Raw genomic sequence first — 24,805 nt, forward strand, 5'->3', positions numbered from 1 at the left:
CCTTAATGAACCAATCCTGGGTCCCCACCAACAATCTTCTGTTATGCGTGAGGTCAGAACCAGAGTGCTCTGCAACAGGAAAGGTAAGGGGTGACAACATATACTCCTCCACCCATCTTCCTGTCTGTTGTAGATCAAAGTGTCTCTCTGTTTAACTGAGCCCTCTGTGGCTCTTGATCAAAGGGCAGGTCTCCCTTGAAATTTGTGATGAGAGAAGACTTCCTGTCTCTCTTAAATCACATACTTCTCCCTCTGAAAGGGACCCACTCTGCAGGAGTTGCCTACGGTACTGGTGGACCCAGACATGCCATTCACTACCCTTCATACAGAGGGGTAGGAACTAGCTTCAAGTTGACAGATTGCATATCAAAGAGGTGTTAACCCCAACTTCCTGTTGTCTGTCCTGTGACCAAACCCCTTTAACAGGCTTGCCTCAATTATTTATCATTAGTATGCACCGCCACCAGCCAAACTAGACAATAGGGAGGCAGATCCATAGGGCCTTTGATATTTTAATTAGGCTGCCCATGACTGGAGGAAGGTGTGCCTTCCCCTTCTTGAGATGCTTTCATGTACCCATGGCTGTTACATTCCAGCTGAACACGACAGGGGAGGACGGAGCCTGTAGGCTGTGTCCTCCCGGAGTACATATGACTATGCATTTTGTGCGGTGAGCAGGGACAATGTGTGTGGAATGGCCTCACACATTTTCCGAGGTTTATCTCCCATCATTCATTTTATTACCAAAAAATACAAAAAAGCCCAGGCGAGCGCACACTTCCCGTGCGGATGTCGAATTCCTCACAGTAGACCACGCCACAAGGTACCCTGAGGCTGGCCTTCTGAGGAGCATCAAAGCCCCTGTGGTTGCAAAGGCTCTTATTTGGATATTCTCCCGTGTTGTTTTCCCCAAGGAAGTTGTTTCTGAAAGGGGATCAAACTTCATATCAGCATATATGAAGGCTATGTCGGAAGAGTGTGGAGTTACTTACCGGTTCTCTACATCCTTCCATCCACAAACAAAGTGGCTTGTGAGTGGTTCAACAAGACCCTGAAAGGCATGATAGGTGGCTTGGAAGAGCACCTGAGGAGAAAATGGAATATTCTCCTGCCATGCCTTCTGTTCGCCTACAGGGAGGTGCCACAGAATGGAGTAGGGTTTAGCCCCTTTGAACTTCTGTTTGGACACCCGGAACAAGGTCCCCCCAGTCTAGTGAAAGAAGGATGGGAGGGCATCCCCTCATCCCCTATGGAAGATGTGGTGGTCTATGTACTTGGCCTTCGGTCTAGAATGTCAAAGTACATGGAACAGTCGACGAGAAGCCTAAAGGTCAGTCAGGAGCTGATGAAGCACTGGCACGACCAGACGGCTACAGTGACAGTCTATTCTCCAGGCCACTGGGTGTGGATTATGGAGCCTGTCAAACCCCGGCCCGTTCAGGACAAGTGGACTGGGCCTTACTGTGTGCTGGAAAAAGTCAGTGAGGTGAATTACCTCATTGACGTGAAAGGACCTAAACAGATGTGCAGGGTCTTTCACGTCAACCAGCTAAAACTCCATTATAGCTGGGATGACGTGGTCATGGCATTAGTAACTGATGGAGAGACTGAGGAGGAGTCTGATCCCGTCCCAGACCTCCTACACACTGAAGCCACAGATGGGTCAGTTGAAGGTGTCAGCCTTGCAACAGACCTGTCAGAACAGAAACTGACAGAATGTTGCCCGTTATTGGGACAGTGTGCCGGTCTGTTTTCACTGACTCCAGGTCATGCAGATTGGCGCATCCATGATGTGGACACTGGAGAAAGTAAGCCGGTGAAGAGTAAGATTCACCGGATGTCCGATAAGGTCAGGTACACCATCAAGGAGGAAGCTTCCAAGATTTTGTCCCTAGGAGCGATAGAGCCATCCCACATTCCCATGTCTAGGCCAGTTGTACTGGTCCCTAAAAAGACCAGTGGTGGGAAGGCTAAAGTCTGATTTTGTGTGGACTACAGGGGGCTCAATCCTGTCATGAATACAAATGCTCACCCCATTTCTCAGGCAGATGAGCTCATTCACAAGCTCAGCACTGCCAAGTACAGGAGTGGCTTGGACCTCACGGCAGGGTATTGGCAGGTTGGCTAGACAGATAGAGCGAAAGAGAGGTCAGCATTCTCAACCCCAGAAGGATATTACCAGTTCACTGTGATAACCTTCGGATTGAAGAATGCCCCTGCCACCTTTCAACAGATGGTTAACAAGGTTTTTTCTGTTCTGGAAAACTTCAGTGTCACCTATTTAGATGGCATTGCTGTATTCCATCACACCTGGGAAGATCACATATCCCACTAGAAAAGCGCTTCAGGCGCTGCAGAATGCAGGTCTGACTATCAAAGCCACGAAGTGCCAGATAGCGCATGGGGCGCAAGAAACTACCTCTCAAAGCGAAGGTACAGGCTGTGAAAGATTGGGACATCCCCACCACCCAAACTCAGGTGAGAGCCTTTCTATGTCTCACCGGGCACTACCGGTCATTCACCAAGGGATATGGCACCATTACCATGCCCCTGCATGATGTAATTTCCAGAAAAATGTCAAAGAAGTAACTTGGAGCCCTGCCTATCAAACCTCCTTTCAGGATTTAAAGGATGGATTGTGCAGGGTCCCAGTTCTGAAGGTGCCAGACTATGGTCAGGAGTTCACTATCCAGACAGGCGCCTGTGATTTTGGGATTGGAGCAGTCTTGGCGCAGCTGAACTCTCAATGTGTAGAGCAACCTGTTGCCTAACAGGCGATTGACAAAAAGGGAAAGGAACTGGGTCATCGTTGAAAAGGAGGCTTATGCGGTCATGTGGGCCATAAAGAAGCTGAAACCCTACATCTTTGGGTTGTACTTTACGATCCTGGCAGTCCACTGGCCTCTTCGATGGTTAATGGCCATGCAAGGGGAGAACCCTATTCTTTTGGGTTGGGCCATATCCCTGCAGGGATTAGATATGGACATCCAACACAAGCTAGGCACCCTCAAGGAAATGCAGATGGACTCAGCCGGTACTTTCGCCTTCAAGATGAACCAGACCCTTAGTAGGTTGATGGTTCACATGTTGGGGCTGGTGGCATGTGAGGAATTCGACCATCCACACGGTAGGTGTGCGCATACCTGGGATTTTTGAAATTTTAAATGAAATTGAATGATGGTAGATCAACCTCTGGAATTATGTGGGGCTAATCTGCACACATTTTCCTATGCTCACTGCATGACATACACATAGACCCCATGTCATAGTTGGGATATGACAGCCAGGATTACACCATGTCATCTCAGAAAGGGGAGGGGAAAACCTTCCCCGTGCCATGGCCAACCCAATTAACTATCAAAGGCTCCTTGGATCCGCCCTGTCCTTTTGTGTTTCACCGTTGCTGGTGGCAGATGCGCAAACTAATCAGAGTTTAATTCAAACAGTCTTGTCTGCCAGTGGCATCTCCAGGAATCACATTTAGGGGGAAACAGGAGGGGGCTGCAGACAAAAGTAGGGTGGCTGCCTATAAAAGGAAATGTGTCCCAAATTGGAGATGGGCAAAGTAGTCCAAAGTGGACCTGGGGAGATAAAAAATAAACGTGCATTTACCAGCAAGCAATTTTGTTGGAAGCACATTCAAAACTGTAAGCAGAATGCCATGAATCAAAGGTCAGTAGAAATAACACCAGTTTTAATATTGACCCAGGAGAAGGTGCAGTGCACAGCATTGGGTTCGGATGTGGAGAGACTCATGTATGCAAATCAAAGCACTTTAGTGGTGCGTGTTTGTTAAGCAATACTGAATGACTTGCCATCAAGGTTGTGAACAGGTGATAGTTTTCCACAGGATAATATTAATAAGTTCATGTATGCCAGAGCACAGAGATTAGTAGCAATGCACATGGCGTTTGTTTGCCTCAACTCAAGCCCGCTATAATGTAGATTTCAAATGGAGGGACTTGTTGGCTTCATGCAAGTGATTAGCTTGCTTGGCTATCTCATGGGCACACACATAAAAGCAGGAGGCCCCAATGCAGTCCTGGAGCTATTCCATTATTGCACATGCCACCCACAGAAATCAAATCAATTCAAAACGATGCATCTATTTTTTTCATAAGCAGCTCGCAATATCGCTTACACCATAACAGAAAGCAGCCCCGCCTCACTCCCCTGAACACTTTGTGTTCTTTACCGTAAAACCAGTGCATAATGGCCAACAATCTTACACCATAACCACTGGCCAAAACGGCACCTATTATCTAGTTACCAATGCACAATGACATCCCAGACCCTCACACTATGATCTTGAGAGATGAGGACCCCTGCATGTTCCCAAACTATGTGACAGTTGTGTTTGGGGGATGGATTATAGTCCCAGAAAATGGGCCTATACTCTCTAGCAAAAACCACAGCAGCTGGGCAGTCAAGAGTGCTGTATTTATTATCGCCCGCGTGCACAAAACAAATAAAGGACAGGGAAGTGCTCCGAGAGGGAGAGAGGGCATGAGAGACCTGGACCCTGCTGACCTTCACCCCTGTGCCACTTTCCTGTGTCCACCTTTATGGTGCATTCTTCACTGCATTTGCTGTGCACATATGCAGCCCCGGCAGCAGCATTGCGGCTCTGTGTGTGCCGTGTGGGTGCCGGCAGACACCAGGGCAGCACTGACGGAGGGGGGGGCACAAGTGGGGGAACGAGATTTCAGTGAGGCAAGATGCCACTGCTGGCTGAAGGGGCTAACAAAGGAGACAGGAAACCCCCAACACACTTTCATATGCAATGTGTCAACCTGATGCCAGCTCCCGCCTTCAGTATTGATTGACAGGGAAATGTAATGCCTGGGTCTGTGTGTATTACAGAAGTCATCCCTGCAGAGGCAACCCATGCAGAAGGTATCAGTATGTGGATTGACAGCGACAGAAAGTCTGGTCCCGCCGTAGCTTCAAGGGAGATCTGTTGCTTTAATCAGGAGCCACAGAGAGTTCCATTGACCAGAGATATCCTTTGATCCACAACAGACAGGAAGATGGGTGGGACTTACTATTAAATGTTTCACCCCTTTACTTTTTTTGTTGCAACGCACTGTGGTTATGACCTCATGCATACAACAGATTGTTGGTTGGGGCCTGGGATTGGTTCATTAAGGTAGGCTTAGGCTACACCAATACCTGTGGTCCATTTGCCTTTAAAACAGATCCCTCCCTCAGGGAACAGAGGGAGATACTGAATCCAGAGGAGCCTCCAAGCAGCTCCAGAACCGGTACCCAGGCAGCACACAGCGTGCCGTGCTAGGCTCTGCAGAAAGCTTCCTAGGTGGGAAATGCCAGAGAGTCTCTGAACCAAACCAAGGAGAAGGCAGCTGCCTGCAACACTCTCCTCAGGTTAGGGCCATCCGCCTTAAAGGACGACACTAGCCAAGTGAAAAAGCAAGGAGGAGTGCATCGACAAGCATCTTCTGACATCTGCCTTAAAGGACATTCTCGAGCCGGTCGAGCCCCTCGAGCTGCAACTGAGGGCACTGCTGACTGTTGTTACGCCGCAGTAGTTAAAGCTGTCCGAGATGACTTGACCAGTGCTACACAAACACCGGCCAGCACAGAGACAAAGATTCCTGACCCAGAGCCGCCGTGTAGGCCAACCTGCAGCAGTCTGTCCAGCCTTGCTTGCCGAACTGCCTGCCCCCCGATGTCCGCATATGTCTCCAGTGTTGAACTCTGTCGCAGAAGCTGCCAAGTTCTCTGAAACCAACTTGACCCTGTAGAGCACCAAGAGCACCAGCAAACACCAGGTACATTGTGGTTCTGTCCCCCTGGTCCTTCTCCGAAGGCCCTACAGACATTCTATGACCCATTTCTCCATATGTGCTGAAACCAAGTATCCTTGAACTGTTGCGATTATTTACTATACCAACTACCTTCCTGTCAGTATCCAAAGTGCATCCCTTTTCCTTCTTTGAAACTGTCTGTCCTCTTCATTCCTTTACAGGGTGGGTTGTATTTCATGGTGTGCTAGAACTGTCTGTTATGATAATAATAAAGTAGATATTTTTATACAACCAGGACTGGATTGTCCCTTTTATCATTGGGTAATAATTTTACTTTTGCTGTGTTGCAACTAAACAGCAATCCACGAACTTGCGGAGATAAGCCTGCTGTTCCGTCCACGTTACCAAAATTTGACAAGAAGGTTTATAATTGACCCGTGTTTCCAATCTGTTCGGATCCCTTCTAGTGTACTAGAGGAGTGGGGCTGATTGACGGTTTAGAAACCGATATTCATCCCTGGACCACTGGTGCCTCGGGAGTTGATTCGTCACATGGGGCAGGGGATTAGGTTTAGTTTCCAATCCCTTGATGCTTCAGGAGCGCTGAAGGTGCTGTTCAGTGATGCCATGGTGGATTTGGTGATTTCAGTGATAGGGCAATTTTGCTGTCCAAATGAGAAAGAAGGAAGTCTTCAGAGGTGGTTCTGAAGTTCAAGTCTAACAAGTAGGGTTTTATTCTGCAAAGAAGGGGGAGCTGGCAGCAATGTGTCTGGATTTACCTGGTGATATACATCTAGAAGGAAAGGTTGCTGTTAATGGTAATTCTTGTGATGCTGCGCTTGATATGACTTGGGGCATGAAATGGGCCAGTCCCGGGCAAGGCTGTGTCTGGAACTGTTGGCATTATGGATGTATGCAGTCTATGTCAGGTTTAGGTGGTAAGAGGCGCGTGGCATTAAGGCTTGGAGGAAGGCAAGTCGTTTTTAGGTTGGGGGATGACCTTGAATGGGGTGGCTTTCAGCTACAGCTGAGTATCATCAGTGTACCAGTGAGTCTTGATTCTATCATTGATGAGGAGTCCTCCACATATACTTAAAGATCACCTAACAGAGGAAAGATTTTTGAGGAGCTCCACAAGTCAATCGGTGCAGCTTGGATCTTCAGGTGCCCATTTGGATGAGTTTGTGGCGGTTAGTGATGTAGGAGGAGAACCATTGTTGTACGGTGTTGTCGTATCCCATGGGTTTTGACACAATGTTGAAATAAAATTTGAGTAGCAGCAGGGCTGAAAAGTCGAGCAAAATTAGAAGTTGGGGGTCACTGCTGCCTGTGCTATGTGGTTTCTGTCACTTGCCGCATCATGGTCGGAAGCTGGATTGGTAGTTGTGCAGAATGTGCATTGCAACTTGCAGGGTGGTGGAGAAAGCTCTCTCCATTATCTTCAGATAGACTGGCAGGTGTGTAATAGTTTGGTCAATTGGGAGGTCTTTGTGGGTTTCTTCAGTAACAGTAGGATCTGTATTGAGTGAGGGAGATGTTGACAATTCTGCAGAGGCTTGTGAATGGTTTCCGTGAGAGGGATGTCAGGATAGCCTATGAGATGAGGCCGGCCAAGTGGTGGGCTCGAGGACGGCATCATCTGTGACTGAGCATCTAGAAGGTGATTCACCTGTGAGGGTCGCGAGGTGGGAGGGGAGGAATGGTGGTGGATTGCTTGGAGCTGCCAGTGTGGTGCTGTATCGTGTGTATGTTTCCTATGAAGAACTGGTCAAAGGAACTGCATTTGTGTTTGTTTTGAATAAATAATCCGGTGTCAGACTGAAAGCAGTTTCATTCAGTGTCTGGTAGCTTTACAGAGGGTTCTGCCTTTTTGGTGGCTTCTACAATGTCTGTTTTTTTCTCTGTCTGTAATTGGTGTTCATTTTTATGATGTCCACTTGTCATTGGGTTTTGTGGTATGTCTTCTCTTGTTTGTGGATGGAGCATTTGTTATTTATGAGTTTTTGTGTGTACCAGGGTGCATAGGGCATGGACGGGAATGAATGTCAAGGTTGGCATTCAGAGTGAAGTTGAGTGAAGGCAGGAGGGTGTTAATGACTATGTTTTGTGAAACTGTTCATGGTAAATAATGTCATGATTTAATTTGTACTATTGTTTTCATTGTTGCAGGTTGGACGTTTCTTGCCAAGTTACAGCATCTCTGGGTTCTGGGAAAAGCCCCATTGAAAACACACAAGAGTGCAAATGACCCGGTGTATAGAAAAAAAGGCACGCCATATTGATGCGGGCACTGGATGTTAGATGCAGGGCATGGAACTACTGACTGCACTTGAAGTTCTAGTCAGTAGCTAGACTTGGCAGAGGGAGGTAGCAGTCATGTTTGGCCATGTAAAGGGAAGTGAGTCTGAAAGATCACAGCTCAGCAGAGGTCATTGCGAATGATTATACTTGTATAACTTTTAAGGTCAGAAGTCAACACAGGACATGACCTGCTATGGAGTTCAAAAGGTGGGTGAGGCGCGCACTCTGGATCCCAACTCATTCAGCTCCATAGGGCAGTGATGTACTCCTACAAGCGAGTTTTCATGGCCGTTCAGGCAAGGAGATAGACTGGTTCAGGTGTGCAAGGAATTATGCCTGATCGCTGTAGTTCAGGTTTTGTCCGGATATTACAGACCAAAGCGACCAGAATTCGTTGCGCCTATTAAATGGGATTTAACATTACACACCTGAACCAATCTGGTTCCCCGATGATTGCTGATGCATGAAGGTGAGGATTGGAGAAGCACCCCTTGCCCACCCAGTGTAGGAAAAGGGCTGGAAAAAGACCGAGGTGAGCGCCTGCAAAGTATGTCTTGCCAGAGCACCATTGCAGCCTAAGGCACAACTGCCCTGGGGGTGGGCAGCCCAGCAGTCCACAAACCCTGCTCCCAAGCGGGAGCTCTCACCCTCACACCCTGGAGCAGGCTTCAGACTCGCACAAACCGATAGAACGTTCATGCACTTAATTCAGAAACAGCCCAAGCCCCAAAATCTGTGTACAAGCTGTCCAAAGGGATATATAGATATAGATATATATATATATATGTCTTTAGATTTGCAGACATTTTTCTGTTAGGGTGAGTATTAAGACAACTGCAGTAAACCCAATTTGTATTACTTGATCAAAAGGGTTCCATGCAGAATCACGATCACAGACATATTTCAAATGTAAATTGTGGTCATTCTTACCTTCCCAAAATGCTCTTTGCTTTTATGCAAATCTCCAGGATTGGGTTCATGATAATGATTTGTTATTTATATAGCGCCTTAAGCCAAAGCGCTTTACAGGGTTCCGTGAAGAGATTAAGTGCTGCTCGACTTCGGCTCCGCCTCTCACCCCACTCACATCCCCCCTGCACGAATGGGTGGGGGGGGGTCACCAGTGTACGTTTGTTTCCATTTCCAGCCCTGCACCCCCCGTTTGAAGACCATGGCTGACTGTATATAGAAGTGAACCTGAATAGACATAGCCCAATGGAGCTGAATGGTAAGGGTCGGAGGAGATATCATGTCATGTATTACTGCTGAAGGTCAGAGGGCTCATATCTACCAATGTTACTTAGCCTTACCTTGCTATTATTACAGCTTTCGCATCATCAAAATACCTGTGACTTGGTTTTTAATCGCGCGCACCACTGATGTAGCCCCCAATCGTCTGGTGGATGCTTCCAGCATGTGCCTCACACTTCTGTTCCCATAATAGCCTACTGTGCCCCCGCTTTACCACAAGGATTTAAACTGGACCCAGTAGCCAGGGCATGACTTACTGTCTCCTCAGAGGTGCTAATCATATCGCCTTGCACCTCTTTGTATGCTTGATCCTGCTGTTATTCTTATGACCCGCCTTGTTTTCATCTGGTCACCCTGCATCGTGTAAATAATCTTCACGGTAACCACCCCAGATGCTTCAAGTCATTGCTTACCGTTCCCTGCATTAGCCTCAGCTGTGTTCCCCCTATACCACCGTATTCTACCTGGACCCAGCAGGCAGGCCATGGCATATTCTCTCCCTAGAGACTCTAATCGTGCTAATGTGCACACCTGAACTAGCCCCCCACACCCTGCGGCGCGACTTGACCAGAATGTGCACCCACATAAATGTTGTTTATCATGCTTCTGTGCACACCTGACCCCCGTACCATGAGGTGAGGCTTTACCAGATTGTGCACCCACACACGTCTCCTTACATGCTTACTCACACACCTGACCTAGCCCCCGTACCATGAGGGGAGGCTTTACCAGATTGCGCGCCCACACAAATGTCTCCTTGCATGCTTACTTGCACACCTGACCCAGCCCCACATACCATGAGGCGCGACTTGACCAGAATGTGCACCCACACAAATGTTGCTTTTTGAGCTTATGTGTACACCTGACCTAGCCCCCCGTTCCAGGAGGTGAGGCTTTCCCAGAGTGCGCCCCCACACAAATGTCTTGTTACATGCTTACTCACATGCCTGACCTAGCCCCCGTACCATGAGGCGTGGCTTGACCAGAATGTGCACCCACACACATGTTGCTTTTCTTGCTTCTGTGTACACCTGACCCCATACCATGAGGTGAGGCTTTACCAGATTGTGCGTCCACACACAAATGTCTCCTTGAATGCTTACATGCACACCTGACCGAACCCCCACATACCATGAGGCGCGACTTGACCAGAATGTGCACCCACACAAATGTTGTTTTTCGTGCTTGTGTGCATACCTGACCCCCATACCATGAGGTGAGGCTTTCCCAGAGTGTGCACCCACACAAATGTCTTGTTACATGCTTACTCACATGCCTGACCTAGCCCCGTACCATGAGGTGAGGCTTTACCAGATTGTGCACCCACACACAAATGTCTGCTTGCATGCTTACATGCACACCTGACCCAACCCCACATACCATGAGGCACGACTTGACCAGAATGTGCACCCACACAAATGTTGCTTTTCGTGCTTATGTGCACACCTGACCCCCATACCATGAGGTGAGGCTGTGCCAGATTGTTCGCCCACACAAATGTCTCCTTTCATGCTTACTTACACACCTGACCTAGCCCCGTACCATTAGGTGAGGTTTGGCTAAATTGTACATCCACACAAATGTTGCCTTGCATGCCTATTTCCACACCTGACGTAGCCCCTGTATCATGAGGTGAGGCCTTACCGCTGTGTTGCTTTCACAACCTGCCCTTATGTTGTCCCTTTATGTGTGGTCCTGCACTTTGTGCACTGTGCTATCGCACTTGTACTGTAACTAGCGCCTAGATGCCTCAGGGTTTCGTGTGCTGCCATAAATGCACAAATAAAATAAAATAAATAAAGCTGTGACTAGTGAAGGCCAGCGTGTAGTAGCCATACACCCCCTTAATGTTATAGAATTAGCCCCCAGGCCAGTAGCAACCATGTCCAGCAATGTAGCAGAATGTAATGTTACTTGTTGGCAACGGTCATGTTAAGTCATATATGAAGCTATATTCACAGTGGTCATGTTTGCCCATATAGTGTAAAGGCAGAGCAGAGGCTCGGAGGTTATGTCGTACACATCAGATTGTTCTGACAGAAGGTCAGAGGTCAGCAGTAGTCAGGGCTTTAAGTGGAGTAAGAACTCGAGGGGGGCCCTCGTTTGGGTGTGTGGCTTGTGGGAGGGGCGTCGCCTAAAAAAGTACACAAACCATAGTAAGGCACGCAAATATATAAATGCATGTAAGCATTTATATATTTGTATGCGTAGCTTACTATGGTTCGTGTAGTATGCAAGCCATCTTTTATAAACATAGAAATATGCAACATATTTCTATGTTTATAAAAGATTGCTTGAAAAGTACACAAACCATAGTAAGGTATGCACACAAATATATAACATTTATACATTTGTGTGCATATCTTATGGTTTGCATACTTTTCAAACCATCTTTTTTTAAACATTTCTCCGTTTATAAAGGATCGCTTGAAAAGTACACAATTCAAGCCATCTTTTATAAAGATTTGACGACGGACAAAGCCTGAGGCGTCTTTGTCCATCAGCAAAGCTTTATACAAGATGGAGTGAATCGTTTACTTTTCAACCCATCTTTTATAAAGACAGAAACACAGGAACCCCCAGGTTCGCCAAGGGTGAAAGCTGCCTCGTCGACCTGGGGAAACAAAGGGACTGTAACTTCCTTTGGTGACCCCTCCGGCGAGGGATAAGGCATCCCCCAATGTTGTGTGGGACCGGCGGGCCCGGCTCAGCCCCACTTGCGGCAGGCCCCGGCCCACTTAAAGCACTGGCAGTAGTCATATCTGGTCATGTACCACACAATTAGGGTGAGAGGTCAGCAGCTATCATCTGGGGCCATGTAAGAGAAGGCTAGGGCAGAAGGTACGTAATTAGCAGTGGTCTGACCAATCTGGTGCGTCTCTGAGCATTAGGTCAAAGGTTAGAGGAGTGCTATTATGTCTTGTATGTAAGACACTGTTGTGGTTGACCCTCTCACACCTAACACGAAATAATAAGAATACATTTTATAAAGCGCTTGCGCGTTTCATAGCACTGTAAATACCTGGTTCTTAGTTGGCCGTTTTAGAGCCAGAAACCAGCGTGATCATAGCTAGCTGGGGGCGGGGGGGGGGGGGGGGGGCGTTATGTCTGAAGATCATCTGCCGTCACATTTGGTCTTGTGGGGCAGGAAGGATACAGGACAGCAGGGGTGGTGTCTGTCTCTAAATGACACAGATACCTCTCAGGCTTAGAACACTTGCAACCCGACAGTCGTTTCCCTTGTCTAACCATGCGCTGTATATATATATATATATATATATATACATACACACACACACACACACCCACCCACCCCCCTCGCTCCCCCACCCAGCCCCCCCCCCCCCCGCCACTCGATGAGACTCCCTTCACATCCCTATGGTGTCTGAGAAGCTTTGTCCCAGATCATCGCAGGAGGAAGGAAAAGGGTGAAGTCCGGAAGTTGTGGTGCATTCCAGGAAATAGTTGAAAGGCACGTTGACAATCTTGAAGGCCACGCTAGTTTGTAAAATAGCTCGGTGCGTTAAAAAATCGTTGCAGCGATATGCGATCATATGCCTGATCACAGTAATAAATAGCAGGACCTCAGACTCAGACAGTAGTAGACCCAGAATTTAAAAAACGGCACTGCAACATTTGGAGATGGGGCAGTGGGGGCGGTTTGGGTGAAAGAAACATTATGAGAGTACATTGTGCCGTGTTTTAAACATAACTTCTGTCTAGGAGAAGATAGTTTTAAGTGGCACATATGTTTGGCAGTAATACTTAGGATCCAACATATCTCCGAAAAAGGCCCAAGAAACATTCCGTAAATATGCTTCACCTTCTGGCACCATTTTAAGGTCAGGCGCAGTAACTCTATCCTTTTTTGGCTTAATTGACCCCAATCCAGCATGTCTGCATGTCTTCTAGGGATCCCCATCAGAGTAGACCAAAGCCACTGAGGCAGTGTTTGTGCATAATTATCAAAGCAGACCCAGCCTCTTCTCACATCTAAGTGAACTGTGGTGCTCAGCCTTTTCTCACATCTAGGTGAACTGTGTTGCTTATCCTTTTCTCACTTCGAGGTGAACTGTGTTGCTTAGCCATCTCTCACACCCACATGAACTGTGTTGCTTAGCCATTTATCAAATCTGGGTGTACTGTGTTGCTTAGCCATTTCTCACATCTAAGTGAACTGAGCTGCTCAGCCTTTTCTCACATCTAGGTCAACTGTGTTGCTTAGCCATTTCTCACATCTAAGCGAACTGTGCTGCTCGGCCTTTTCTCACATCTAGGTGAACTGTGTTGCTTAGACATGTCTCACATCTAGGTGAACTGTGTTGCTTAGCCTTTTCTCACATCTAGGTGAACCGTGTTGGTTAGGCATCTCTCACACCCACGTGAACTGTGTTGCTTAGCCTTTTCTCACATCTAGTAGAACTGTGCTGCTTAGCCATTTCCCACATTTAGGTGAACTGTGTTGCTTAGCCATTTCTCACATCTGGGTGAACTGTGCTGCTTAGCCATTTCTCACATCTAGTAGAACTGTGTTGCTTAGCCATTTCTCACATCTAGGTGAACTGTGCTGCTGCAACAAATACTGTGGCTTCCGCTAATGGACACTGAACAAAGACAAGCTCAAGACCCCGCAACCCCACCAATAAAAGAAGACCCACAAGAAACGACTTAAAGTAACCTCACACCAAACCATAGAGGAGAACAACCACTGAGGAAACAAACAATAACACTGGAGGGCAAACACCCTTGTACCCCCTCACTCTACCAACCACAAATCACAGGAAGCCATTCGCAATCGTGAGGCAAACAACCACCAATCACGGGAAGTCACTCGGAACCGTGAGACAATCTGAAAGATACCTGAAGAACAGACTATGCCTCGCCAAAGAACCAGCCGGTGCAAGAGAAAGCAAGATCAGCGGACAACCACAAAGGAACCACGAGAGACCCCCACACTAGCAAACTATAGAACACCAACATTCACATTCACCCAGCATTGGACCCCGAAGGTCTCCCACAAAATACCCCACTATCTAGAAATACACCTAGCTACCCACCAAACTAAGGGAACCACTAGTACACCAGCACAAAGACACACCCACAGATTGATCGATACAGGCCCGTGATGGCTACGTGTTCATCTGTTCCACCTGCTCTGGAGAAGGAAACCCCAGTACCATATATGGGAGGCCCACACAAGCAACATACAAGATAACAAAGCACACTGCCACTAGGATGACACCCATGGCAAACCACGTGACGACCAATTAGAAGCCCAAGCTATCCCCCAAAAGTGCACCCACATGTCACTATGTCCGGGTTTCCCAAGCTCGTCTGACAGTTTCACCCAAGCTGTCGCTCTTCTTGGTAACTGGAGTATAGCGAGAGACCGTCTCACCTCCCGCGAGAGCCCATATCTTCCTCACACCTTGCATGCGCATGCTCCCGAAGTAGTGTCCCACACTCTTCCAGATGGTTCGACCAGTGAACAAGATCTTCCTACGTGGCCATCAGGAGACTACCCAATGGAACACCGTAGCCCTGCGTGGTCGTTCCGCCCAACCGATGCCCCCATTGCTTGTGTTCCCGTGGAGAGGAGCACCCATCCCGGTGCGTATCTGTTGAACAGAATGCAGTGCTTGGAACATGCAGCTTGCTCCATTCTGGCATGCCATCATAACGCCACGGTCCACCGAGGCATACAGAACTCCTGCACAGCCTGGCATCCCTATAGCCCCTCGGCATGCCACGCTGTCATTGCAGCATGATGCCAAACACTATGGGGCATCGCAGATGGCAGAGTAGGGCACACGTTGCATTAAAATGCACACAGGCAAGGCCTGATCCTCGACAGAGACCCCAACAGGCTGGGACTGGCCTATAGGGCAAAAGGCCCAAGGCCGAACCAAAAACGCAAAATGCTGGTGTGGCCCAGTTTTCTGGTCAAAGTGGGCCACTTATCTGGTAGTGTGGGCCAGTTTGACGAGTTACTTTACTTTGTGGCTAGTAGTTTTTACCAGTGTTGCTGAAAACTTTAAAATGTAAAATATGCATCACATTTTATCAAAAAACTCCCCCTTAGGTACTATTCAAACAGTGTCACAAAAGAAATCAATTGCCATTTGCAACTGTGGGACACTTTTTGATTGGTGCCCAAGACAATTTTATGGCCCAGTCTGGCCCTGGACCCCAAACTCTACAGTAATGGGGAAACGGCCTCCCCTTCTTGTGAAGAAATAAACACTGCCTGCGAATTTCCCTTTGGAGACAGGTTTTATTAACGGATTCCAATGGAATCCACCTGATCTTGAACAGATACAAGGCCGAGGTGGATTCCATGGAAATCCACTTGTCCTATGCTTGAATAAAAAATCTCATGCAGGTGTAAACGAAACACATTGACAACATGGAGGTCAGTGCAGCGTTGATCCGATCTACACTCTGTGCCCCTCCTCCAACTTGCCACTGCTGCAAGATGGGGGTCAGCGCGGCATTGATCCGATCAACACTCTGCGCCCCTCCCCCGCCTTGTCACTGCTGCAAGATGGAGGTCAGCGCAGCGTGTTGATCCGATCTACACTCTGTGCCCCTCCTCCGCCTTGCCGCTGCTGCAAGATGGAGGTCAGCGCAGCATTGATCTGATATACACTCTGTTCCCCTGCTCCGCCTTGCCGCTGCTGCAAGATGGAGGTCAGCATGGCGTTGATCCGATCTACACTCTGTGCCCCTCCTCCGCCTTGCCACTGCTGCAAGACGGGGGTCAGCGCGGCGTTGATCCGATCTAGACTCTGTGCCCCTCCTCCGCCTTGCCACTGCTGCAAGACGAAGGTCAGCCCGGCGTTGATCCGATCTACACTCTGTGCCCTTCCTCCGCATTGCCACTGCTACAAGATGGGGGTCAGCGCGGCGTTGATCCGATCTAAACACTGTGCCCCTCCTCCGCCATGCTGCTGCTGCAAGATGGAAGTCAGCCCTGAGTTGATGCGATCTACACTCTGTGCCCCCCCTCTGCCCTGCCACTGCTGCAAGATGGGGGTCAGCGCGGCGTTGATCCGATCTAAACACTGTGCCCCTGCTCCGCCATGCTGCTGCTGCAAGATGGAAGTCAGCCCTGAGTTGATCCGATCTACACTCTGTGCCCCTCCTCCGCCTTGCCACTGCTGCAAGACGGGGGTCAGCGCGGCATTGATCCGATCTAGACTCTTTGCCCCTCCTCCGCCTTGCCACTGCTGCAAGACGGAGGTCAGCCCGGCGTTGATCCGATCTACACTCTGTGCCCTTCCTCCGCCTTGCCACTGCTACAAGATGGGGGTCAGCGCGGCGTTGATCCGATCTAAACACTGTGCCCCTCCTCCGCCATGCTGCTGCTGCAAGATGGAAGTCAGCCCTGAGTTGATCCGATCTACACTCTGTGCCCCCCCTCTGCCCTGCCACTGCTGCAAGATGGCTCAGAGAGGGAAAAGGCAGTGTAAAAGCATTACACCTCCATTTGCGGGTCTATTTCCCATTTGCTGGGAGAATAAAAGGGCAATGTGTGATGTCAGAAGCCCTCCTGCAGAGAATCTTTTGTACACACCAACTACCACACCCCTTTTGTTCACCTCCCATCCCATGAGAATGTAGGCACCAAACCATTAAGTCACTAATGACCCATCATTAGCGGTTTCAGGCGCTACATTTGGATTGGAGGGGCTGCTCTTGGCTGTAGGGTGACGGAATAGTGCTTCATTGTTGTGCGGAAGCATTGAATGCGGCCCTGTGTTTATGTACTGTGCAGGCTGACACAGCACTGCACACCGTGCAGGTGAGGGGGAGGAGGGAGAGGGGTCCCAAGATTTCAGAGGAGGGGCCTGGCCCCCCACCACGCTCTTGGATTGCTTGATTTCATTGACTGGAGGGCGGTCATTGTGTCTGTGTCCCCCATTGCGTTAAGTTTGATAGCAAATCAATAGGGTCCTAAGGGGTCACTAAACAATATGTGGTGATGAGACTTAAGAAGTACCCCGAGGGACCTAAGGCACGCCAGCGAGGAAGCTTTGAGAGAGGTGCAGCCCTTGTAAACAAAGGAATTACCCAAAAAACATGGTTGAATGTTCGTACTTTGCCTGAAATGGAGAAAACTCCATTAAAAAAAATCTGCAGTCAAAACAAACAAAAAAATGTAAAGAAAAATACAAAATCTACAACCCTTGTAAGATAGCTTGGGGTATGTTAAAATACCCGCTAGCAGCAGTCTGCTTCTACCCTGGACGTCACAGCTGCCCATGCCAGTAAGATAGCTAAAGAGGTCCGTGTGCCTGTTGCAGAGATCAATGTGTATCATGCAGGCCGTGATCCTCCACGAAAACAGAGGAAATGTGGCCCCACTCTCATTGGTCCGGCCCACCGCCCACCCGCCAATACCGAAGCGTGTATCTTTCAACTTACTGCACATAAAAGAAAAACCTTGAAAGCATGTGACAAATCAACGGGTTTGCTGGTAGCTGCACTCTGCTAGTGATTAGTGAAGCCGTAGGTATCCATTTGCGCCCTTTTTGCGTTTCAATTTCTGCAGGGACGGCAGGTTTAGCCCTCCCACGGCAAATGCAGCAGCTGCTCTGGAGTGCAGGAGTGAATCTGCCTGGCCTCGGCCCACTTAAAGCATGGTCCATACCACAAACGGTATTCTTCTGCACAGTTGCAGGATTTACAGTCGGCAACTGTGCTGATTAAAATGAAGGAGCAAGGGCTGTTTCCATAGAGTGGGATCCTGCACTGAGAATAGATTTACAACTTCTTGCTATGTGTCCGTGTGTTGTGATCCTCGCCTGTGCTGATGCAGCCCATGACTGGAGCAAAAGCCCTCTACACCCTCTTGCCCTGGGATTTTAAGTGGGCTGGGGCTAGCCCCGGCAGTCTCCAAATATTCCCCTTGAGCTAGGACCCTGCAAGATTCTGAGTGACAATACTGCTCTTTGCCAGTAGGTGTCACTATTACTCATGTTTATAGTTACAAGATCAGTTAAACAGATGTTGATTTAGTTTGTTTTCAAACAGATTTGATGATTCAATACATTATATTAAAATACTGTCAATGCAATGATTAAATTAGTACATACAGTTTTCTGTCAAAGGACCTATGGAATTTGATGGCGCAGTGACCTATTTTCATTTGAAGTTCTATTTTATATATCAATATATTTATTTTGGTCAATATTTTATTTATATATATTTTAAATTTGAATGTACTCCCTGTCACTACATATGAAAACTGGATTGGGTCTGTTGGGTCACATAGGCCCCTCCTCTTTTAAAGGATTTGGCAGTTGAGGGTGCACCAACTTTTGTTAGGCACCAGCCCCCTGAGGTATGCCAGTCCACACAAGTTAAAATAAACAAAGTATGTTTATTTATAGATCACAGCCGGCGCCCTGCATGCCGCTCACAGTCTTCTCCTTATCTCTCTCTCTGGCCTCCGTTTCGTTTCATGCTTTGAACATCAACATTCCCTAGCCTAACCTCGCGGCATGCAGGACGTCATAAAGGAACACATGGCATACTACACCACCTCCCCCTTTTCAGAGAAAAACACATTTTTAGGAATATGCCGTGAACAATCCATAAACATTACATTTTAAATAGTGTGAAAGAACCTAGAAACTTGGGAACCATGTGTGGCTGTGGATGGTGGTAAAAACTAACACCTATCCTTTCCCCCTTAAATTATTATTATTATAATTTTTTTTTTTTTTTTTTTTTTTAACCAGAAGTGTGAAAGAAAACAACAAACATAAAAACACATGTTGACAATGTAGGTTAACCCAACTGCTATGTATAAAACAAAATTGGTAGTGTGCAATATAATTAATTATTTTCCCATGACATAGTCTTTTGTCCAGAATGGCAATTTTCTATCTCTGTGGTTGTACATACTTCCACTAGCCACACAACCTTCTTGACTTCCCTCCATGTTTCTATCATCATTAGTAGCAGTGCCATTACTTTCTTGGACAGATTCAAACTCTAAATGAGTATCTTCTTGACCATTGCTTCTCAATATTTGACTATCCGCTCTGGCAACTTGGTCCTCTCTTACATGCATGTGTCTCTCCCTAACTTGAGGTCTGACGTTAGTATCTGAATTCAATATGTCTCTTATGTTATATTGAAAACCTATATCATTTCCAAACCAATTACTTTGATCCTGCCTGTGATTTTGCCTGGGATAAAATCTTTTATTATCCTTAAAATCCCAATTCCATTTGCTTACTCTATTCATATTCCATACTGATCCACCCGTTACTCTTATGGCTTTGCCTAGGACTTGTATAACTTTAACTGGTCTGCTGTATTTGGACTCACCCTTTCTAACAGCACGCCCTAGTTTTATCCTTACCATGTCTCCTGGTACAATTCCAACTTTACATTTATAACTATTATTCCAATTAATTTTGCTTTCAGAGTATTTACAATGCTTTCCTTTATCTCTATGCTCTGATGTCCTTTTGTAATTCACCCACTCTGGAGTAAGTAATGTGTTAGGGGCTCTGCCTCTCATCAATTCAAACGGAGATACTCCTAGATCTCTTTTGACTGACATTCTTGTGCTCCATAACCTATCTTTAAGTGCCTCTTCCACAGACATGTTATTCCTCAATGCCAACTCTACTGTCTCTACAACCATTCTGTTACATCTCTCGACTAGACCATTTGTTTGGGGATGATACAAAGCAGAATATTTCCATAAAATCCCAGATGTGACGGCAAACTCTCTTATTTCTTTGCTTTTGAATTGAACACCATTATCACTGATAATGGATTTGGGAAAACCCTCTCTCCCGAAGATTTCACTAAGGAATTTAATAATTTCTCTTGAATCAATATTTTTAACAGCTTTCAATTCTACCCAACTTGAATAGTAATCAATCAATACAATTAAAAACCTTTTATCCCCAATTAGTCTCTGATATGGTCCGACAATATCAATTCCAAGTTTCATCCAGGGAGCTTCTCCTTTATCTATAACAAGCGGCTCTGACTTAAAACTTTTACAACTTTTGTCGCTGTTTTGACAAGGCCAGCAGTTTCTAACAAATCTTTCAATCAAAATATCCATTCCTGGCCACCAATATACAGATCGCACATTGCATTTGGTACCAGTAATCCCCGGATGACCCTGATGCGCTTTTTCTATGAGCTCATTATATAATGCTTTTGGAGGTATCAATTTATTCCCCCTCATCAAAAATCCTTCCTCCATGGACAATTCATCTTTCACTTCCCAAAACTTCATGCATTCTCCATCAATTGATCTCTTATCAGACCAACCTAACATTGTAAAATTTGCAATCTTATTTAACGTCTCATCTTTAGAGATCTCATCTAACCATTTTTCCTTCGAGGTTACTTCAAGAATGGCTGCCACCATCTCCTCAATACTTTCAGATTCTACACTCACACTCTTTAATGGCAGCCGTGACAAATAATCTGCAACAACATTCCTCTTACCTGGAACATACTTTGTCACAAAATGATAATCTTGTAATTTAATGCTTAATCTGGCTAACCTAGGTGAAGCCCTACACATGCCTTTAACTGTCAAAACTTCTACAAGTGGTTTATGATCTGTTTGTATAACAAACTTGCAACCCCACAAATACTTTCTAAAATAGTTTACTGCCCATGAGCATGCCAAAAGTTCTTTTTCAATTACGGAATACCTGCTTTCTGTATCTGAAATTGCCCTGGAGGCGTAACATATTGTCTTTTCCTTACCACCTTCTTCAATCTGAGAAAGTACCGCTCCCAAACCATTTCCACTCGCATCCACTGTAACCTTGGTTGACCTCCCAAACACATAACCGCCCAATTCTGTGGAGTCACATATTTCTCTCTTTATGCAATTCACTGCTTCATCACACTTGTCATTCCATTCAAATTTGGCATCTTTCTTTAACAATTTCCTTAAAGGTTCTGTTATGTTAGCAAACTTCTTGACAAATTTGTTATAGTATTCACACAGGCCCAAAAACGACCTAAGTTCATCCTTATTAGAGGGATTAGGCGATTCTCTGATTGCTTTCATTGCATCACTTTTGGGTTTGTAACCATTGCCATTTACCGTGTGTCCCAAATAATCAACTTCATACATGCCAAATTTACATTTACTCTTTTCAATTTCCAAACCAACACTCTCCAACTTTAGTAAAACATCTTTCAATCTCATGTCATGTTCATCTCGACCTTTACCAAATACTATGATGTCATCTTGATACACAAAAATGCCTTTCAACCCTTTCAAAACGTGTTCCATGACCCTTTGAAAAACAGCCGCAGCCGATGCCAAGCCAAATGGCATGCGTTTGTACCTATATAAACCATGTGGAGTTATAAATGCAGTGATGTCTCTGCAGTCTTCCGTTAAAGCTATCTGATGATATGCACTGGAAAGATCTAAAGTTGAAAATACATTTGCATCACCTATGCGATTCAGCATTTCTGATATGACTGGAAGTGGAAAGATGTCAACAATAATGTTTTTGTTAACATCTCTAAGATCTACGCAAATCCTGACTTTCCCACATTTTTTCATTACAACTACAATGGGGCTTGACCACTCCGAGGACTCAATCTTTTCGATCACTCCTTCAGACTCCAATTTAGTTAATTCTTGTTCCACTTTGTCTGCTATGGCGAAAGGTATAGGTCTTGACTTGACATGTCTGACAGGTATTGCTCCATCTTTCAATCGAATTCTGTGTGAAAAGTCTTTCAACAGTCCTAATTTCTTGTTTCCTTTATCTTCTAGGGCTTTTGATTCTCCTTTCTGTTTATGACTGGAGTTTACTATCAGAACCTGTTCAGATTCACAAGGATCCAATCTGATTCGTAAACCAGCTTGATCTCTCCAACCAATGACGTTAACTCCTTTTTCTGCAACATATATCTTCACTTCCGCTCGCCTGTCTTTGAATTCTATGATGCTTGAAAACCAACCAATTAACTTAATTGTCGAGCCTTCAAATCCACCCGGGTTTTTAATATCAGGTTCAAATAATTTACTTTTTAGACCACATGCCAATAAGTTGTTCCATGTTTTCTTCGTTATGATCGTCCATGGTGAACAGCTGTCTACTTTTACTTTGAGTTTCCAGTTGTCAATTATTATGACACAACTTGGGCATTTGAAATCTCCCTCAGGTGGTTCACGAATGGCAAAAACCCTGTCTTCGTCCGAATCTTCCTCTTCCTCCTGTATGGCCGAGATTCTCTTTTTCCGTCTACAAACGACAGCAAAATGTCCCTTGCCTCCACAATTGCCACATTTTTGTCCAATTGCAGGACAATGCTTGGCATAAGCAAAATGTCCTAATCTTCCACAGTTGAAGCATCTATCAGCTTCTCTAGATTGTGCTGGAGCTGATTTATTTTCGGGTCTCACCCATCCTCTTCCTCTCATTGACTGGCCTCTATTATCAAATCCTCTTGTCCTATTGGTCTTGACCAGGTGATTTTCCGTACGTTCTTTTGTTCTTATTGCATTGACTATATTTTGATCTCCAGATTCCAATGAGAATTTATCATTCTGTAATTGCATGTTTATGACAGTTTCTTGTTTCTTATTTTTTATCTCTTTAGAGCACAATTGACTGTGTTCTATTCGCTTGGCAATGGCCATTGTTTCTGGCAGAGATGGGTTTCCTACCATCCAAAGTCTGTCTTGAAGCAGACTATCTTTGGCATGTATGATAATTTGATCTCGTATGAGTTCATCTAGTGTGATCCCAATGCCAAATCTGCATGTGCGTGATAGTACCCTTAGAGCTGATACATAGTCTTCAATAGATTCATGTTCTTTTTGAGTTCTGGTATAGAAATTATACCTGTTTATGGCTACATTGGTCTCAGGAGTATAATATTTGTCTAGTTGCCTTATGGCCTTTTCGTGTTCATCAATATCTCCAGCTTCATCCACAGGCAAATCCGGTAATTCCCTGTATTTTCTCTGTCCTTCTAGGCCCAAAGCATGAAGCAGTAGTGATTTCTTTTTATGAGCAGACAAACCTTCTTGATCAATGGTCTGAACATAGTTTAGCCAAAACTCTTTCCATTCTAGCCAGTTTACAACAGGCTGTCCAGGTGTTGGAAGAAAACATGCCGGGGGTTGTATGCTAATACCTTGCATACTTCTTCTGTATTATGTCAGTATGAGAGGAAACCAGAATACTATTTATCCTGAATTGCGTTTTGATCTGCTTCTTAATATGTACTGTGGAGAGGATGAGGAGTCTATTCTTTACTCCTCATTCTGCCTAAGTCCAAAGGGTGAGTCATGCAGTCGGCGGTCCTTTACTCTGAAGCGGAGTGGTGTGGCCAATGGGATCGTGTCTAACAAACTCGAGTTAGACAGACAAGAAGAAAAAAAAAAATCATCACAATGATGAAATATCAGCACAAACCAACGTTTGATTAACGTCAGTTCGGAGCATCTGCTCTTCCTCCCTCTTCTTATCATGCAGCACAAGCCAGGCACAGTGTTGCACAGCGGCTCGGAGCTCCGCTCTGGATTAAATCCTTCCTGGTTTCTGTGGGTTCTGGGACGCCGGCTGTCCTCGTCGCCAAAATGAGGTATGCCAGTCCACACAAGTTAAAATAAACAAAGTATGTTTATTTATAGATCACAGCCGGCGCCCTGCATGCCGCTCACAGTCTTCTCCTTATCTCTCTCTCTGGCCTCCGTTTCGTTTCATGCTTTGAACATCAACATTCCCTAGCCTAACCTCGCGGCATGCAGGACGTCATAAAGGAACACATGGCATACTACACCCCCCACCCCCAAAATGGTGCATCATAGCATGCAAGAGCCCCCCTCGATTTCTTATCCCACTTAAAGCACTGCTTTCTCCCCGCCTCTCAGCTCTTACCGTGCCAGGAGTGATGTCGGTGCTCGCTGTTCCCACCTTCGTGGATCTGTAGCCTAGGGGGGTCCGCTGCCTTGGCATAACCAGGGGGTGGGGTGTCTGAAAGCAAAATGAAACAGCCATGATATATGACATGATATAGCATTTATAACGCGCCTATACGCAAGTGTTTCAAGGCGCGATGTGGCAAGGGAGGGGGAACAAAGGAAAGACAAGACCAACCGATCTTATTAGGCCAGGTGAGATTGAGATCGCGCAAGTGAAGGGATGGGGGGAAGGGTTAAGTGCAGGGGAGGGGGGAGGAGGCAGCGCAATGCATAGGATCGACAGTAAGGAATAAATAAAATAATAAAAGCAATAGGTAAAAGTGCGGCCAGCTAGTGGCAAGTGCAGGAGTCAGTGCAGGCATCAAGTGTCAAGAGCTGGTGGGACTGTAGGGATACAGATACAGCCCCCAAGTGCAGGGGTCGCAGGGAGGCAGTGCAGGTGTGCGGCTGGCGGGGGAGGGGCCCTGGCCCGAGATCAGAGGGTACCCAGGTGACCAGTGCAGTTTCAGCATGGGAGAGACTCGCCATGAAGGGCAGC

The 24,805-nt window shown here is 46.4% G+C and overlaps 1 protein-coding gene across 2 annotated transcripts in view; it reads right to left on the reverse strand.

Annotated features, from left to right (window-relative positions):
- The window catches only part of LOC138579959 (mothers against decapentaplegic homolog 6-like), a 95,600-nt gene that overhangs the window by 39,357 nt on the left and 31,438 nt on the right, over positions 1-24,805 (reverse strand). For both annotated transcript variants that reach the window (XM_069650193.1, XM_069650187.1), the window contains one exon: positions 24,224-24,319. In XM_069650193.1, the coding sequence (XP_069506294.1) occupies positions 24,224-24,319 (96 nt within the window). The remainder of the gene's footprint in view (positions 1-24,223; positions 24,320-24,805) is intronic.

This window comes from Ambystoma mexicanum, chromosome 1p (genome assembly GCF_040938575.1).
Source record: "Ambystoma mexicanum isolate Mex_15411 chromosome 1p, UKY_AmexF1_1, whole genome shotgun sequence".
NCBI classification, from domain to species: domain Eukaryota; kingdom Metazoa; phylum Chordata; class Amphibia; order Caudata; family Ambystomatidae; genus Ambystoma; species Ambystoma mexicanum.